This window comes from Chiloscyllium plagiosum, unplaced genomic scaffold, assembly GCF_037043375.1.
Source record: "Chiloscyllium plagiosum isolate Xiang-an unplaced genomic scaffold, Cpla_swu_hap1 HiC_scaffold_5, whole genome shotgun sequence".
NCBI lineage: Eukaryota > Metazoa > Chordata > Chondrichthyes > Orectolobiformes > Hemiscylliidae > Chiloscyllium > Chiloscyllium plagiosum.
In genome coordinates, this window is record NW_028270143.1 from 82,157,632 (window position 1) to 82,177,986 (window position 20,355).

Here is a 20,355-nt window from a genome sequence, read left to right on the forward strand (position 1 = left end):
AATTCACAGCCGCTGACTTCACAGGAGGAGGAGGAGGAGAAAGGCTGTGGGAAGATGGGGACCGCCTTTCCGTTACCAGTCTGAAAAAGAAGTTCGAGGAAGTTGAGCGAAGTAGGAGTGGGAAGGGGAGGGAGTGTTTGTTGTGCAATTGACTGACTCCGCGGTTCTATGAGAGTCGCAGGCAGTTAGCAGAGCATCCCCTGGAGCGGCGACATGTACCTGTACGGCCGGGAGGAACCTGAGGAGGTAAGGGAGGAACGGGAAGGCAGGCGCGGGAGGAGAAAGCAAACACACAAGCCCCAGTCTAACAAAGATCCTATCCAAACGGAGAGACGGGACTGGATTTGGAGCAATTCATTGCCTTGTTGCATACCCTCGCAGTTTTACTCAGGCAGTCTGCCAGTGTATTGTTTTAATGAACACGCAATTTTTACATTCACAATGTTTGTTGTTTCAAGCATTCAGACTTGGTATAAATAATCCTGGGTGCACAGCTAGTAATCAAAGATGGATTTGGCAGCAGTTTTGGATGCAGTTATGACATTTGGATTTCTGTTCAGGACGACCAGGTATCGGAAATAGAAGTTCAGCTTTTTTTTCATATTTGTGTGCACACAGTAAGATGAGGGATCCATGACGTTAAATGGAATGTGCTCCTTATTATTTCAGCTGGAATTAATATCTTTGTTGTTTATTAGCAACACCAGCATTTACTGCCCTTGAAGGATGGTGATGAGTTCTCTACCTGAACCACTGTAATTCATTTGGTGTAGGCACAACCACAATGCTATTAAGGAAGGAGCTCAAGGTTTAGACACAGCCCCACTGGAGGAACAATAATCATCTGCCTGCCTTTGGCTGCCGAATGGTTTCTGAAGCAGTCACAAACATGTATATGCCACAGTGTCAGACCACAGCTGCACCAATGTTAAATGCAGTTGTTTTCCAACCTCTGTTGCATCTGAGAATTAAGCTGGCAAATTTGAAACGAGGAAATTGAAACATTTTCCAACATGTTTCATGAGTGAACATTTGTACCTTTGCAGAAACCCCATCGGTTTGGGCTGGATTCAAACCCAGGGCAGTATTCTTATTTTAGTTTGGGATCACTTCTGGGACCTAACCTTGCAGAGCAGATACATATCCAATGTGATTTTTATTGGATTGGCCAGTTATGAGCATTTACTGTCCAATTAACAACAGTATGTGGATTCCCAATGTTGGATCCCTCACTGGTTCAAGCAATAAGAAAGCAGCTGTTACTAATACAGGCAGAGGAAGAAGTAGGGTGTCTCAAAATGAAGGTACCTCCTTTGCACTTGCAAAATATTTCAGAATACAAATGGCTGCACCTGCCAGATCACCTTTTGTGAAGGGGGAGCCCCACAAAGGTAAGTGAGTTTGGGGGATTGGGATGTTGTTTGTGAATGAGTGAGCTCCCTTTCCCAGGTCAGGTCTTGGCCAACACAGAGAGGCCTGCACACTGACATGAAAATTCCAATCAGTGCAAGAGAGGGGCCTATTGTCTCCATTCACGACCTGATTTCGCCGGCTTAAATACAACCAAATGCCAGCAAATCGGCATTCTCGCCCAAAGCTGGAACCATGCACCATTTTGCCTGCCTCAGTGGATTTCCAAAATGATGCTCCCAGTTTCTAGACTTGAAAAAACTGTAGACAAATTCATTGTTCCACACTACAGTAACAATCATGAACTTCGAATGAAGTCTAATTTCAATTGTTCATACAACATTAATTTTAATTAATTATGATAATGAGGAGTATTAATTTTTTTTCAATTTGCTTTCTGTGTTAGACTTCTTACATAGTACAGAGATCTGATTGCACTTGATAATTAACTTGATGTCCATCTTTCACACGAACCCAGACTACAAGTGGATGAAGCATTCTCATGGGAACCATGGCGGATAGGCTTGATTAGGTCCACATTCCAGTGTCTAAGCAGAGATATTTTGCAGGAGGAAATCATTTAGGGTGCAGTCAGTAGTGTGTAACATAGTGAATAACTTAGCTACTCATTGCTAGCTTAGGGCACCAAAGACAATTGTAGCCTGACAGTTAAAATTGGTTACTTTGGCATAGGCCAGGCATTGAACTGGCAACCTTCTAAGTTTGTGAAATCCAAGTATATTAGCCAACTTGTTTGAGTGGGAGTGACATTCCAAGCCTTTTTGAGCCTTTTTTTTCTCTTTGAATAAATGGTATTGCTTCTCAATCACAAAAAAAATTCCTATCCTATTCACAATCACAAGTTGGTGCAAGAATCTGAGAACTTTAGCCAATATAATTGCTACATTATCAACTGTATGCATTCTGTCTTTGTTCACGTAACCTGGGTTGTGAAAGTAGGATTTGCCAAAGTCACTAAAGTTCTCCATCTACATGAAAAAATAATTATATTTTAACTGGAGAATATTAAACTTGTGAGGGTTTTTGTTATGCAGGGAAAGGAGAGACAATAAAACAGCAAAGAAATATTAAACAAATAAAGTGTGGATGCTGGAAATCATAAAAACAGAAAAACTTAGTAGATCTGGCAATATCTGTGGAGAGAAAGTAGAGTTAATATTTCGGATGCAGTGACCTTTCTGGATTTGGCTTTGTTCGCTGAGCTGGAAGGTTCTGGAAGCTCACTGATGATGTTACCTAGTATGGTGATGAAACGTCTGAAAACGAACCTTCCAGCTCAGTGAGCAAACCTACTTCCAGAACCTCAACCCGAGCTACAAATCTTCTCAAAACTCGCTGACAGTGACCCTTCTTCAGAATGTTCTGCTGAATTTTTCCAACAATTTCTGTTTTTGTTTTTGAAATGTATTGCTGCTAAAAAGATGAGAACAGTTTTTTTTTCAGAGATCTGCTTTTGAGATGGCAAATCACTTTTATTCAATAATCCATTTAAAAATAAATTAGTGCGTTTGGCACAGAGATCCATCCCTTTTCCATGCCCAATTAACCCCTGCAACACTCCAACTTATGTTGGTTTATGAATCTTATTGTAATGAAGTAGAATGCAGTTATTAATGAAATCTGACAGGAAGAGAATGGTTACAGTAATTATATAGGAGTGGTGTAACTCTCTATCATTTGAAGTCTGAGCTTCTATTCTGCAGGTTTTTTTTCCTGAACCTGCTTAAAAATATCGTAACTCAAATATAACTTGAATTTGTAGTGCTTTTTAATTTACTTTATAACACGGCATTATGGAGCATTGGATGAAGTTTTATGACATTGCAATAAAATGGAAGACATTTATGGGTAAATGACAGGGGACTAACAATGTTTTATTGAGGTGTAATAGTCCGTGTAACTCTTGGAGATTTTTATTTGAAAATGACCGGAGGAAGCTGTGTTCAACATTCTGACCTCCAGTTAGAAGGAATTCTGAAACTGCTTACAGTTGAAACTGTGTGAGTTGTAAATGTTCTTGTTTTAAAAAAGTGCTAATAGTCGACCACCACAGAGAATTTGCGTAGCATTGTACCCTGAACTAGGGAACTTGTCTCATGCCCAACTTAGTAAAAGTGCTGTTTTTAACAAAATCGTAACATAAATTTCAAGAATGAGCTGGAAAATGTGTTGCTGGAAAAGCGCAGCAGGTCAGGCAGCATCCAAGGAGTAGGAGAATCGACGTTTCGGGCATAAGCCCTTCTTTAGGAATGAGGAGGGTGTGCCAAGCAGGCTAAGATAAAAGGTAGGGAAGAGGGACTTGGGGGAGGGGCGTTGGGAATGCGATAGGTGGAAGGAAGTTAAGGTGAGGGTGATAGGCTGGAGAGGGGGTGGGGGCGGAGAGGTCGGGAAGAAGATTGCAAGTCAAGAAGGCGGTGCTGTCCGAGGGTTGGGACTGAGATAAGGGTGGTGGGGGGGGGGGAGGGGGGGGGGAATGAGAAAGCTGGAGCAATCTGCATTCATCCCTTGTGTTTGGAGGATTCCTAGGCAGAAGATGAGGCGCTCTTCCTCCAGGCGTCGCGTTGCCATGGTCTGGCGATGGAGGAGGTGAATGCCCAGATTGGTGTAAGGCTGATGCATACTTAAGATTCCTTTACAAAATTAACTGCTCTAAATAGTTAATTTCATGAACAAATACTTTTGTTCTTTATATTGTTGTTGTACAAATGAGCTACTCTGGTCCATAAGCTGTCGTGAAAAATCAGTAGGGTAGCCATGTTTCTTCTGGCCTTCTACTGTTAAGTGAGGCACCACTCTCTTTCATCCTGTGATGACTCTTGTCTTCAATTCTAAAGAATGAATGATTCCAAACAGAAGTGAATTCTTCCACCTTTTTGAGATCTGTACGACAAAGACTCCACTTTTCCTCAAAAATGCAAAACTGTCTGCAAAATTGATGATCGTTCAATCTAATTTGGTACATAGACTGTATTTCGATAGGCTACCAAATCTTGCAAATCTTTTTTGATTTACAAACCTCTGATGATTTTGGCATGCATTTCTTGCTTTCCATCCAATTACCCAACCTAACTCCACTCTTGTGCTGTTCTCCTTTCAGATAGCCACAAAGTGCGCCCTGACTAGGCAGTGATAGAAAAGCCTGAACATACTGACATAGCCCTCACACTTCTAGACACTAGGTCAGACATTGACAGTTTGCATACTCTGAAGCAGCACGGTGGCTCAGTGGTTAGCAGTGCTGCCTCACAACTCCAGTGACTCAATTCCAGCCTCAGGTGACTGTCTGTGGGGAGTTTGCACCTTCTCCCCTGTCTGCATGGGTTTCCTCCAGGTGTTCCGATTTCTTTCCACAGTCCAAATGATGTGCAGTTTAGGTGAATTGGCCTGGTTAATTGTCCATAGTGTCCAGGGATGTGTAAATTATGTGGATTAGCCATAGGAAATGCAGGGTTACAGGGATAGGGTACAGGGGTGAATCTGGATGGGATGCTCTTTAGAGCGTTGGTGTGGACGTGTTGGGCCAAATGGTCTGATTCCACCATGTAGGAATTCTTGGGGGAAATAAAAGGTAGAGACAGAATCGGCACATGGGGATAAGAGTGGATAGGATCAGGGATGGTGGCTTGCTAGACGGTAATCAAAGCTGCACTGTAGGAAGGTTGGGTAAGGAGTATGGACAGTGTACAGGAGATCACTGTAGGGGATGCAATTAAGCCCTCTGTAGGCCTGCAATAAAGATTGCTGTCACCGTGAAGGAGTCTTGGAAATCTGACATCAGTGTCATAAACAGCTAGAGCTTGGAGTCCAGCTTTCTAGCATGGAAGTGATAGACATAATGGAGAATAGTTATGATGCAGGGTCTGGTGGAAGATATCTCGGATTTCGTCGCAGAAGAAGCTGCCCAATGTTTTGCAGTGCCAGTGATAGCTTAGACTTAAGACCTACAAGCTCAGCTTCTTGCCTTAGATTGGGTCAGATTGCTGCCAATATTCAGAGGATTGCAGGGTCCCTCATTAATATAGAGATCTGTCCCCTAGTAGATTACTAGGATTGCTGAGGCACTATCATGGCAGTATGGTACTGTCACTTTGTGGAGCGCTAATGTGCCTTTCTCTGGGTGGCAGTTTTTGTCTCCCCTCATGCTACTGCCATTCCACCAGTGCCTGTCAGCTCACCACCAAGACTGTTGTTGAGATGGTAAAATATGAAGCTTTAGGGCTGCGACTGCTTGAGGTCATCCGGAAAAGGTCATCTGCCGTTTCCATAGAAAGTCAGCAGCCATTAGGATAGAACTGTGTACCAGAACATGGAAGACAGGCACTATTGGAATTCACAATGACAGTGACTTATCTATAACAGACAGTCCAGAAACTGACCATTTGACTCACTCACTCTAACCTGGGGCAAGTGATTATCTCATGTTTCTTTCTCTTCTAAGTCTACAATAATATTTGTTAATTCCCCTTTCCCTAGCTTTCTCTTAAATGCATGTATAGTTATTTAATTCAACACTTCCCTGTGGTAGAACGTTCCACATTCTCACCATTCTTTACATAAAGAGGTTTCTTTCGAGTTGCCAAGAAAGACAATAGGGAATTATCTTATCATGATGGTCTGCACTTGTAGCCTTCCACACAAAAGGAACGACTCTCTCAGTATCCATGCTATTAAATTGTTTCTTCATAATTTTAAGGAGCTTTATTAGCTCACCTCACACTACCTCTTTTTTCAAGAGGAGACTGAGTCTCTACATTCTTTCTTAATGTACCCATGCATTTTTAGTGTCATTCTTGTACATCCTCTCTGCACCGTCTCAAGTACCTCTATATTCCTTTCATAATGTAGCATGCAGTACTCTTGCATGTGGTTAATTGTATCCAACCAGGGGTCGATACCAGTTTAAAATGTATTCCAGCATTGCACTTCGATGTGAGGGGCATTGCTTGTCACTGGCCACTTGGGTGTTTCTTTTCTTCCTGGTGGTGGAAACTGAATAAAGATTCGTGCACCTCGTGTCTTTCACTGTGTTTCACACCTGCACACACACAACATGGGTGCTCAAAAAAATAAAATGTATTCCACGCAAAAGTACAATACTCTTCAATTGGTTTAACATTTGGTTTGGAATTATCATTTAGTAGTGCCTTGTCTGGTGTATATCTGTCAGCAAAGGCTGTGCTCTTTTTTAAAATTCATTTGTTGGAAATGGGTACTGCTGACTGGCCAGCATTTATTGCCTAGTTGCCTCTGAGAAGGTGACGGTGAGCTGCCTTCTCGAACTGCTGAAGTTCATGTGCTGTAAGTTGACCCACAGTATTCTCAGGGATGGAATTCCAGTATTTTGACTGAGTGATAGTGAATGAATGATGATATACTTCCAAGTCAGGATGATGAGTGGCTTGAAAGGGAACCTGCAGGTCGTGGTGATCCCGTGTATCTGCTGCTCTTGTCCTAGATGGAAGATGTCAGGGGACCCCAGTGGAGGGCTCGCTCTTTCCCTCAGGGACATGGAGCGGACAGTGTTGCACACAGCAATCCTGTAATACCGCAGGTAGCAGTGGTTTGTGGAGTCCCAGCCCAAATGTTTATTTTGTAATGATGAGGAGTATCTGGACAATGTATATATTGGTTGTGAGCGATTATATTCCTTTTTTAAAGTTATTTGCAAAATCTTCTGTTGCATTTTTCATTGCACTTCAGTCCTAATCTTTGGGCACTCGATGCAGAGGGGTATAGGCAGGTAAGAGGACGTACTTGTGGGTCTGTTCTTGGCCAAGTGGCCATTACCAAGGTCCAGACAGTGGGCTGTGGTGGGGCTCATATCTGCCAACTGTCTACCCCACTTCTATGTTAACATTTGAGCCCGGGCGTCCTTGGAGAGGGAGCATGCTTTGTCCATCACTGCTTTGAATGCCTTTAGAGAAAGGTGGACAATGTGGGGTACAATGTTTTATTCCTCTCTTCAACTCCATTTTGATTTAATCCCTTCTCATCCTCCCTACAACCTCTTTCAATTTTGATGGTTCGTATTGCCTATAACGGGCTTTGCTTGTAAATATCTAATTGACTACGTGAGTGTTTACTGGCAATGCTTAGTAGTTTAAAATAAAACTAAGAAAGAAGTCACAGTGATTTGGCAGTGGGAAGGTTCCTCGCTTGTGCATAATAGTACTGCTGGGTATATGGAAAAAAAATTGAAAACTGGTGAATCAAAAAAAGAAACATGGGTGAAGTGAATTGAATTGAATTGAATTGGATTTATTGTCACGTGTACTGAGGCACAGTGAAAAGCTTTGTCTTGCGAGCAATACAGGCAGATCACAGAATTAAGTAGCATAGATAGTAAATAATAAGTAAACAGCGGCAAAAACAGAAACATAGGTACAGGTGAATGTTAAGAGTTTGTGAGTCCTTTCAGTATTCTAACAACAGGAGGGTAGAAACTGGCTCGTGCTTGTGTTCAGGCTTCTGTACCTTCTCCCCGATGGTAGAGGTTGTAGAAAAACATTGCCAGGGTGAGATGGATCTTTAAGAATGCTGGCGGCCTTTCCTTGATAGCGGGCCTGGTAGATGGATTCCGTAGATGGGAGGTTGGCCTTTGTGATTGTCCAGGCCGAGTTCACCACTCTCTGTAACCGTCTCTGATCTTGAATGGTACAGTTGCCATACCAGGTAGTGCTACATCCAGACAGAATGCTCTTTATGGTGCACCTATAAAAGTTGGCGAGAGTATTCGCTGCTGTGTCAAATTTCCTCAGCTGCCTGAGGAAGAAGAGATGTTGTTGGGCCTTTGTAACCAGTGTGTCCACATGAAGAGACCAAGAAAGCTTGTTGTGGATGACCACTCCCAGGAGCTTGACACACTCCACTCGTTCCATCTCTGTGCTGTTAATGTGTAGGGGGGCATGAGTAACATCCCGCCAAAAGTCAATAATGAGTTCCTTGGTTTTGCTGGCATTGCGAGCTAGATTGTTCTCAGTGCATCATTTTTCCAAGTCTTCCACCTCCTGTCTGTAGTCTGTTTCGTCGGCATCTGAGATTCGACTGACTCTGGTGGTGTCGTCAGCGAAGTTGTAAATGGCATTAATCTGGTATTTGGTGATGCAGTCATGGGTGTACAGTGAGTACAGTAGAAGGCTGATTATGCACCCCTGGGGGCTCCAGCGTTGAGTGTTAATGAAGATGAAATATTGTCCCCAATCTTCAATTGTGTCCAGTTGTCGCCTGTGGGTCAGAAAACTGAGGCTCCACTTGCAGAGACTGGGGCTTAATCCAAGATCACTAAGCTTAGTAATCACTCTCGAGGGGATAATCGTGTTGAAGGCTGAACTGTAGTCAATGAGTAGGATTCTTACGTAGCCGTTTTTGGTGTCAAGATGTTCTAGGGAGGAGTGAAGGGCAAGTGATATGGCATCTGAAGTGAATCTGTTGGTCCGATAGGCAAATTGGAGTGGGTCAAGCATAGTGGGGAGGTTGGACTTGATTGATGCCATGACCAGCCTTTCAAAGCACTTCATGACCAACGACATTAGGGTCACTGGGTGGTAGTCATTGAGACAGCCTGCATGAGCCTTCTTAGGCACAGGGATGATGTTGGCCCTCTTGAAACAGGCAGGGAGAGGTTGAAGATGTCCGAGAAAACCTCTGCCAGTTGATCTGCACATGTCCTGAGTGCACGGCCTGGTATTCCGTCTGGTCCCATTCCTTTCCTTGGATTCGCATGAAGGAAAACTGATCTGACCCTCCAATACAGTGACAGTTGGGATAGGTGTTACCTCTCCATCGAAATTCTGCTCAAAGCAAGCATAGAAGGCGTTGAGACGACCTGGGAGGGATATTGTCATTGTCTGCTCTCTTACACTGACTCGTTTTAGAAGCTGTGATTCATTCAGGTGAAACACAGGAATGATGCATAATGATTTCACTAATGTATCGCAAAGTGAAGCTCAGGTATGACCATCATGGTCATTTCCAGTATTACAGGGCTGGGAAGTACAAGTTTAACATGTGTAAAATGAAGAGAAGGTATTAACTGAAGCATTGCCTGACTAGCATTGTTGCTTACATGCCAATTGATGTCCTTTTCTGCCTATCCTGCAGACTTTAGCTGCATGTCCCTGGACCCCTGTTAACTCCCTACCCAAAATGGCATTCAACACTATCTGCACTAGTAAAATGTCTGCATCAAAGCCATTTTAGAACTCAAGCTACATCTCTAGTGCCCAAAGAATGGCACTACACAACTGAGGTTTGTGGCCATTTGAGTTTGTGTAAGTGTAGAATTTAGTTTCAACAGCCATTTTAAATTTCTCATGTGAATTAAGCAGATTACATTTATTTAAATTCATGGGATATGGGAATTGCCCATGCCTCGTTATCTTTGAGAAGGTGTTGGTGTTGTCTTCTTGAACTATTACAGTCCATGTGTGGAGGTAGGCCCGCAATGTGGTTTGGAAGGGAATTCTAGAAATTTGACCCAGCGACAGCGAAGGAACGGTGGTATATTTCCAAGTCAGGCTGGTGTGTGACTTGAGGAAATTACAGGTGGTGGTGTTCTTATGTATTTTCTACCTCTGTTCTTCTAGACAATAGTGGTTATGATTTTGGAACTTACTGTCTCAGGAGCCTTGGTGAATTTTTGCAGTCTATCTTGTAAATCGTTTATGCTGCTATTGGTGGTTGGCAGGACTCAGTGTGGTGCCTGAACATCGACGTTTCGGGCAAAAGCCCTTCCTGCTCCTTGGATGCTGCCTGGCCTGCAGTGCTTTTTCAGCACTCCTCTGATCTTGATTCTAATCTCCAGCATCTGCAGTACCCACTTTCACCTCAATGTGGTCCCTGTCAAGTGGACTGCTTTAACCTCGATAGTGTCAAGCTTCTTGAGTGTTGGTAGAGCTGGACTCATCCAGGCAAGTGAGGAATATTCCTGACTTGTGTGTGTAGATGGTGGATAGGTTTTGGGGAGCCAGGAGGTGGGTTAGTTGATGATAAACTTTGAGCCTCTGACCTGCTATTGTATCCATATGGCTAGTCCAGTTTGACTTCTGGTCAATGATAATCCCTGAGCTGTTAATGGTGGGGGACTGAATGATGGTAATGTTATTGCCACAATTAATCAAACCGCACATTGGAGGAGGAACACCACATCTTCCACCTGAGCAGCCTACAGCCCGGAGGATACAACACTGAGTTCTCCAGTTTCAAATAACCTTTCCTTTCCCTTTCCAGCCTGTCCTCCTCTCTTCCATTCCTCTCAGCCACCAAATTGATTCATTCCTCCCATTGACCAACCAGTTTGTATCCTCTACTGGTGTTCACCTATCCCCACCTCACCACCCTGACCCCCCCCCCCCCCCCCCACCCCCTTTATCTGCAGCTCCCCCCACACTCACCCCCAGTCCTGAAGAAGGGTTACACCCGAAATGTAGACTTCGCCATTTCCAGATGCTGCCTGGCTTGCTGTGTTCCCTCAGCCTCCTGCTTGTCTACTTTGAGTATTCTGGAGTAATGGTTAGATTTTCTTTTGCTGGAAGTAGTCATCGCCTGGTACTTGTGCGGTATAAATGGTACTCGCCACTTGTCAGCCTACACCTTGTTAGCATATTAGTTAATTTTTATCATTTGGACAGGGAGTGCTTCAATATCTGTGGAGCCATAAATGGTGCTGAACATTGTGTAATCATCAGCAAACATCCCCACTTATGATGGAGAACAGATAATTGCTGAAACAGTTGAATTTGTTTGGCTGAGGACACTAACCTAAGTGATCACATAACCATGAGAAATAGGAACAGAACTAGGCTATCCAATGAGATTATGACTGATCTGATATTCCTCACCTCCACTGAATTGCTTTTACTCCATAACCCTTGATTTCCTTAGTAATTAAAAATCTATCTGTCTCTTCCTTGATTATACTTATTCACTCAGCCTCTACAACCTTTTGCAGTAAAGGCTTCCACAGATTCACCATCTCAGATAGCATCTGAGAGAAGAATCCTCCCATCTATCTTAGCTGGGTGACCCCTTACCCTGAGATTATGCTGTCTGATCCAAGACACTCTCACAATGGAAAGTAACATCCGAGCATGTACATTGTCGTGGCTCCTAAAAATCATTTTAGTTCAATGAAGTTGCAGCTCATTCTTCTAAATGTAAATTTAATTAGATTAGATTAGATTCCTACAAAGTGGAAACAGGCCCTTCGGCCCAACAAGTTCAGAGCGACCTTCTGAAGAGTAACCCACCCAGACCCAACTCCCTCTGACTAATGCACCTAACACTATGGACAATATAGCATGGCCAATCCACCTGACCTGCACATCTTTGGATTGTGGGAGGAAACCGGAGCACCCGGAGGAAACCCATGCAGACACTGGGAGAATGTGCAAATTCCACACAGACAGTCACCCAAGGTTGGAATTGAACCCCGGTCCCTGACGCTGTGAGGCTGCAGGCTCAATCTACTCAACCTTTCCCTACATGAATATCTCTTTATATCCTGTAGCCAGTGAACTTCTCTAGACTGTGTCCAATTCCACTGTATCATGTCTTGAATAAAGAAACCAAAATCATTTGCAGCGTTGGAGGTGTGGTCTGACTGGAGTGACATGTATAGTTCCCTATTTTTATACATTATTCCTTTTGGGTTTCCTAATACCTCCTGAACTTGTATGCTAATTTTTCTTTGTGATTTTTACACAAGGGACCCACACCTTCTCTGCAACAGCTTTCTGCAATCTATCTCAATTTAAATAATATTCAGCCTACTTATTTCTGTCAAAGTGCGTAATCGCACATTTTCCTTCATTATATTTCATCTGCCACATTTTTGCCCACTCACTTAAGCTGTCTATCTCCCTCTGTAGATTAGTTTAGTTTACGTATTTCTGAAAGCACTGCTGTTACATCCTTTATAAGTGATTCTAACATTTTCCAAATGGTAGATGTTAACTGGCTCATAGGTACCTTTTATTTTGTTTGTCTCCCTCATCTTTTATGTAAAGCTGTTGCAGTTTTCTCGGACACTTCCAGAAGCTTATTATTGATACAACTACAATCTGTTTTAATTTCTTTTTAATATCCTACATTGGAACCCATTATATCCAGGACACCTATCACGCTGGAGCTGTATTGGTCTCCATTGTACTTTTTTTTTCTTGACTGTAGTTATTGCATTTGTTTTCTCCCCCAACTTTTGTCCCTCAATTATTTAGTATTTTTGGAATGGTATTAATGTTCCCTAGACCACAGAGTGTTTCAATTCCTGAGCCATTTCCTACTTCCCCATTATTTCCCCAGCCTCATTCACTAACAGGCTGATGGCTACTTTGATCCTTTTGTCTGTGTTGTATAATTGAAGAAATGCTTACTTTTTAAAGTTAAAAATCACACAACGCCAGGTTGTAGTCCAACAGGTTTAATTGGAAGCACACTAGCTAGTGTGCTTCCAATTAAACCTGTTGGACTACAACCTGGCGTTGTGTGATTTTTAACTTTGTACACCCCAGTCCAACACTGGCATCTCCAAATCATGATTATTTTTAAAAATAATTCTTGCTAGTTTACTCTCAAATGTTTCCTCTTTATTTTGCTTTTCGGTCATTTAAAAAAAATCCTCAGTCCTCTGTTTTACTACTAATGCTTGCCACATTTTTTTTTTTCAATTTGAGACTATACTTTAGTTTCCTGTTACCCAAGGTTGATTTAACACTTTTTGAAATCCTTCTTTCTCGAGCGTATATCACATTTTTGCAAGTCATGAACTATTCCCTTAAACATTTGCCATTGTTTATCAACTTTCTTCCCTTCTAAACTCCTCCTTTCCCAGCTCACCATAATCATCTCTGCCATCCCTCATTTATGTTTATCCTTATTTAATTTTAACATAGTTGTTTCCAGTCCAGGTTCCCCTCCAAGCCATATCACCCAGACTTGGAAATATACCACAATTCCTTCAGTTCTCAAGAGCAACCAAGGATGGATAATAAATGTTGGCTCAGCCAGTGCAGGCAATATCCCATGAGTGAATAAAAAAGAAGTTTCTCTTTGCTCAGTCTGAGTATTAAATTCTACTAGAGTTACGGTCACTTTTTCCTAAGGAACTTTAACTCTGTTATTAAGTCTGCCTCATTACACATTACCAAAACAGCCTAATCTCTGGTTGACCTACAACATATTCAGGACAGTTTTTGAGATGAATACATTATATGAATTCTTCACCCTGGCTACCTTTGCCAATTTCATTTTCCTGATCCACATAGAGATTAAAATCGTCCTGGTTAATGTGCTGCTCTCTTCTAGAGGAGATCAAGATAGATCATCTACTTGATATGTCTCACTGAAGATTGTTAGAAATACTTACTTTTTGCACTGATGTGTGATCTTTCCAAAATTTCAGGATGGGGATGTTTATGGAGCCACCTCCTTCAGTGAGTTGTTTAATTATTCACCACCTTTCGTGACTGGATGTAGCAGGACTTAGCTTGATCTTTCACTTGCTGTTTATGCCACTTGGTACAGAGGGTGTCCTCGTTTGTAGTATCACCAAGTTGATGTCTTATTTTCAGATATACCTGCTGCTGCTCCAGGCATGCCCACCTGCACTTTTCATCAATGCCAGATGATCCATACCATTTCATTCCTTTGAGACTTTCTAACATTTAGATGCAGCTAAGTGGTTGGCTATGCCATTTCAAAAAGCAGTTGAGCATCTTACACCGTTGTCGGTTTGGAGTCGCATATGGGCCAGATCAGGAATGCACAGCAAAGTTCATTCTTTAAAGGACATTAGTGAACCAATTAGGATTTTACAAAATGTGATAATAGTTTCATAATCATGATTAAAATTTTAATTCCACAATATTTGAATTTAAATTCCACATTTACCATGATGGGAATTGAAATTGGGTTTCATGGGTTTCTGGATTATTAGTCCAGTGACACGACATGAAGATGTGGGTGAGTAGTGAATGAGTCCAGTGAGAAAGATAGAAGTGTACTCACCAATTAATCATATGTTTGAATTAAAGCGTTTATCATGAACGAGTGTGTTGTATGTTGTGCTAACAGTCCATGTGGAGTTAATATTATTATAGCCATCTTAGTGATTTAAATTGTCCTTTGTGATTTGTGTGCTTCTGTCTTGTTTGCTTATGCACTGTGCCTGAGTGTTGCCTTAGGTGAGTGTATAATGATTGTTGGTGCAATTAATTGTAAGATATATGCCAGTGCATGAGAAGTGTCCCTATCATGTTTAATACTTAGAAGCATTGGTTGCAACGACATGTGCTCTGCATAGTGGAGAAATCAAGTTTCTATTAACCACACTGTTACTTGGCTGCTGCTGTGCTTACAGTGGTGGAATGATCAGACACCATCTAGTGTGCTGCCTTTAGTTCTGGGCCTTCCATCTTCAAAAGAATATATTACTCTTGCAGGGGGAATTATGGATACTTGGTAGAATGATACTGGTGCTGAGAATTTAAAAATAAGGACAGGTTGCAGAAACTAGGCTCAAGTTCCCTTGAATGTGGAAGATCTATTTAGCTAACATTGAACAGTAGGAGAGCCACTACTATTGGGTTCATTCTTTGTGCTCCCAACTAGTGGGAAAAATGTGAAAGAGCAAATTGGCAATGAAATTACAGAGAAGTAGGTGAAGTATAGAATTGTGAGAAAAGGGCCTTTAATTCTTTTGCTCAGTCACAGGATGGAGGCACTGCTGGTAAGGCTGACATCGTGTTGCCTTTGAGAATCCCCCACGTGGCTGTTTGGGAACTTGAATTTTGTTACTTTAAAATAAATTATGTCAGTAAAAGTGACCATGAGGATGTTGGATTAGAGTGGAAACTCAACTTGCTCACTAATATTAGGATTTAAAATCCAATCTGACAAGTACCCCTTGATTAAAGAAGAGATGTTGGCTTCGGTCTGGGGAAGTGGGAGAAATGACTGGAGAAGGACTCTGTGCCATATATCTCTATATTTTAATCAATGACCCATTTGTAAAGGGATATTGAACTACTTTCCCTTTCAGTATGTTAGATTTGGTTTGCTTTCATTGTAGAAATTAAGCTTTCTTTTATCACCCTAATAATTCCTTGGCTTTGTGCTATCATTAAAAAGAGGGAAAATATATGCATTTATACAGTGCCTATTGCCACAGCAGATTGTAATTTACAAGATTCAACACTCACTATGGGTCTGGGACCCCACACATTGGACAGACTGGTTAAAGCCAGCAGATTCTTTTCTGCAAAGCACTTGGTGAACCGGGGTGGGGTAGGTTTTAGTTCCATAATCACCGGGGAGCCCCTGATCATTAGTTCATTACTAACTATTACATTACTAACTGAGTATCATTGCTACTAAGTCAATAATTCTTAGGATCTACTTCTTTCAGCTTCAAAATCCTAACATTATATCCTCTACCCTTGAATGAGTGTATAAAGCAACGGCAGCAGCCACATGTGACCCAAAATGACTGAATCACCAACTTCTGATCTCATTATTCAGCCACTGGGTCTCTGTTTCTTCGTTGTCAGGGTAACGTACTGTTGCTCACTTCTCCACCATCCATACTTTACTAAGTGGCCCAATGCTCCAGGGTGGATGAATGAACTGCTCCCCTTATTTGGAGTGAGGGTTATTTTTGTTGTGTGTTTTTAACCTTGTTTCGATAAAACAAAGAACTGCAGCTGCTGGAGATCTGAAACAAACAAAAACAGACATTACTGGAGAATTTCAACAGATCTGGCGGCATCTGTGAAGAGTAAACAGAGTTACTACTTCAAGTGCAGTGCCCCTTCTTCAGAACGGTGTTTCGTTTCTTTAATTGGCATTCGATTAACCGGAATTCAATTAACTGAACGAAATACTCCCCGCCCGTGTGCTTCGGATAATAGAGGTTCCTCTGTATTCCAATATTTCATCATACTATAAATTCTGTGTCTTACAATTGTGTCCTCCACAACCACCTGATGAAGGAGCGGTGGTCCGAAAGCTAGCATGCTTCCAATTAAACCTGTTGAACTATAACCTGGTGTTGTGTGATTTTTAACTTTGTCATACCTGTTGTCTACATGTGAACGTGAACAGTGAGTGTCGGCAGGCTATTAAATGCAGAATTTTTCATAACCAAGCTTAATAATTTCTCTTAAGTTTTAAATTATGGATAGAGCAACAAAAGTTGGATTTTAAGTGATGACCAACCTCTTCATAGCCCCCTTGAACTGAAACTGTAGCAATGTGACTGTAAGTTGGATTTTTACTGGCCATCTGACATGAATATCTAGACTGTCTCTCTAAAATTATATGAACAGTGGCACTTGTATTCAGTATCTCCGCAGTCTTCAAGCTTAGTGCGCAGATGGTTGAAGTGATTTGAATTTTCAGTTTCTCCCTGTTATACCTTCAAGCAATCAATTTCGTGTGATGTAAAAATGTAATAAAAACCACAGAGATCTCATCTTGTTCATGCACCAGAGATATTAGGCTATTGAGAGACCTTATTCAGACATTTCACATGTTGGCTGTAGATACATCAGCCATCACACTGGAACCGTACTTGCTTCAACACTAAGGTATGTAGTGAGGGATGCCTCAGAGATCTTACTTGTCGAGTGGGTCTTTGAGCTGGAAGATTTTTTTGAAAGTTCCAAAGGAAACAACAAATATGATGTACTTGAAAGATATGCATACTGGTCATAAAATCATGTATTGATTTGGAAAAGCTAATAGTCAGGTGATGGGGGAGGTAGTGTGTACATTTAGCAGAGTCTGGGAAAGTGCACAGGCCTAAAGTATGGAGCTGTTACTGGCAGTCAGCCCAAACTGGGAGGCCTTGGAATGCTCAGAAATATTTTCTGGAGCAGACAGAGGTTTTCATCTCTGAACTAACAGGAGAAACAATTGAGAAGACATTTGAATTAACTGTACAGTGAGATGCTGTCATTGTTTGATTCCCAAGTGTTATACCGTAATTATTCTGGACTTTATTCAGCTTATTTATTTTACAGGGTGTAAGTGTGAGGTTTTATCTTCTAAATCAGAATAATCCAAACATAATAGATATTTTCTAATCAACCTGTTCAGAGACGTTATTACACAATCCTGGAAGAGTGGGACTTGAACCCTTGGGCCTGAGGTAGGGACAGTTTCACTGTGTCACGAGATCTTTCATCCATATTTTGACTATTTATCTTCCTTAGCCTACTCTTACACTAAGAAGGTTATGCAAAACATGATTGTCCCTGTGCTACCTTTCGATATTTGCTGTATCTGACAACCAGATTATTAAGTTCTCTTTTTAACTGTTACTTGTTACAACTTGACTTTTGAGATGCAAGTCAACATGCAAACTCTAAGAGTGACTATTGGCCAATGAGGAAGATCCACTTTTGATTCAAGTTTCATGCAACATGCACTCACGGATAATTATGGTACCAAATGAAATGCAGTAGAGTAAGCCATTGGTATACTGAAATAATGTTTCTATTTGAATTGTTCTAGAAAAGCCCTGTAGTACTTAAAATAGATTCAGGTGGTCTGCATGCTACCCAACCTCCTCCTCATGAGGGAATAGTCCTGGTGAGAGGCTCGGGAGTATGAGGAAGAGAAGGATACCCATGAAGAGGTCATTGCAATATGATATCAACAACCACAATCCAAACTGCCCATTCACCAATGGTCCTCCAACTTATGTTTCCTTTGTAGCTGACAATCACAGCATCTTTTTTACATTGCTACAAAGGGGTAGGGGGCTGGCTATGTCATGGAGAGCTCTGGATCATGGAGTCTGTGAAACTTTCTGTTTTCTTCCCCACTGTGTTAGACCAGCTGCCAACCACAGTGTTGCACTATTCGTTCCTCCATTCGGCCACCAGCTCTCAGCTTATGTTATTCTATTGCAGTAAGTCAACATTCAGTGAGTTCCAACACTGAGGCTCAGTAGTCCTGTTCGCTCATGCTTGGCTCTAGTCCACTCCAGGCAGGCATATGGGCTGATGGAAAAGAAGATTAGGCAGTTTTACCACCTATCCACTCCACCCTCCTCCCTGATCTATCACCTTCATCCCCTTCCCCACTCACCTATTGTACTCTGTGCTACTTTCTCCCCACTTCCACCCTCCTCTCATTTATCTCTCCACCCTTAAGGCACTTTGCCTGTATTCCTGATGACGGGCTTTTGCCTGAAACGTCGATTTTACTGCTCCTCGGATGCTGCCTGAATTGCCGTGCTTTTCCAGCACCTCTAATCCAGAATCTGGTTTTCAGCATCTGTAGTCATTGTTTTTACCTCGTTGAATCCCACTCTGATCACTGCACAGAAAGTTCAGCAAGGGCAAAACAGATATTATGTCCTTCCTTATGTCTGTGCATTTGGTCACCATTAGGAAATTGCCTCACTCCATCTGCCTGAATGCCTTTGAGCATCCCTTGGTATGGTCCGTGACCTAGGCCCCCTTATCCCACTTCTACATTCTGCTTTACATTTATGAAGGGGCAACAAGGTTTCGTTTTTACCCTTTTTTTGGTTTTCTGTGTATCATTGGCTTTTTTTTAATGGTCTTACTTCCTGTGTGGTAATGGCTTGACTATCTATGGGTCAAAATCTTACCCAAGCCATCTGCATGAATGGGCAACTTGACATCGCAACCGTTAGATAGGTTGAGAGGTGTGTTTGGTTGAAGTGATGAAGTGCCTTCCCACTGCTATCCTGATGAAGTCTGTGGCAGGTAAGCTCATAAATGGTTTCCCCCAATGCCACTAAAAATGTCCACTTAAGGGCCTGGTCTCACCATCGCAGGTGTGCAACCAGTGGTGCTGCTGCTTGCAGTATTCAGGGAGGAATTGGCTTCTTGTTCACAAGCCTCCCAAGCCATGATTGAGGGACCTGGCACATTGAGAAGGTGATCTAATGAACTCCATCCACTGGCGACTGGTGGACTAGCAACTCATAACAGGTGGGATGTCCACCCTGAATTCCTTGATCCTGGGGAAGGTATGTTCCTAAAGTACTTGTGCATGGCATTTCATGCAGCAAGTCTTCCCAAAACCAGCTAATGCAGGGCTCTTGCCAATTCTCCAATCAGCAGACTACATCCTTGTTGCTTACATTCAATACTAATCTTTTTCTCCTTGGATTTGACTCAAAAGTATTTACTGCAATAATGCAGTATAACAGTAGAGGTGCTACTTATACTGCATATTACAATTTTTGCCTATAATTCTAATGTTACCAAATATTTTGCAACTTTGTAAAAGATACCATTTCGCAGTGAATCACAATTTGAGCAATTCCAAATTTCAGACTTGGGCTTCACTGTAATCTGCAATTAAATAACTTAATGTTGCAGGGATGTGATTGGATACATGATTTAAGTGTCTAGCGCTGGCATCAATGAACTTTTCCATTTTCAATTTAATCTTAACCTCTCTGCATTTTTTTAAAGTTTAAAAGATCATTTATTTCCATGTACATAATAAGATAAAGTAATCTTTAGGTAACCCTACAAAAAGCCCCAGGGTTGGTAGTTAAGATCAACTACAAAAAAGGAGTGCTGCATTTGTAGAATGGCACCTCAATTGCAGAGGTTAAAATGAGAGGAGAAATTATGCAAACACTTTAAGGGAATGTTACTTATCCAGTGTATGAACTGTTGCTCCCTATAGAGGCTATCGGACCTGTCAATTATTTCCAGTGTTTCTGTTTTAATGACACAAGTTACAGGTTATAGTCACTGAAGTTTTGAAAATTAAGGAGTGTTTTGGTCCAGATTTTCATTATGTCAAGGGGAACTGATAGTTTGTCTCAACTTTTCATCTGTTATGGCTCTAAATGAAGAGCATAGCCTAAAACTTACAGCCAGTTTGGGATGAAGCCAGGAAATATTTCTGTGCTCAAAGTTGGAATTCTTATGG

The 20,355-nt window shown here is 41.8% G+C and overlaps 1 protein-coding gene across 7 annotated transcripts in view; it reads left to right on the plus strand.

Annotated features, from left to right (window-relative positions):
• The window catches only part of LOC122550015 (voltage-dependent L-type calcium channel subunit beta-2-like), a 330,466-nt gene that overhangs the window by 223,513 nt on the left and 86,598 nt on the right, over nucleotides 1-20,355 (plus strand). Inside the window, exon 1 of one of the 7 annotated variants that reach the window (XM_087987369.1) lies at nucleotides 87-246. The exons of the other annotated variants lie outside the window; for them this stretch is intronic. Coding sequence (XP_087843495.1) covers nucleotides 214-246 — 33 coding nt within the window. The 5' untranslated portion in view covers nucleotides 87-213. Of the gene's footprint in view, nucleotides 1-86; nucleotides 247-20,355 lie in introns of those variants that run through there. 7 annotated transcript variants of the gene reach the window in all.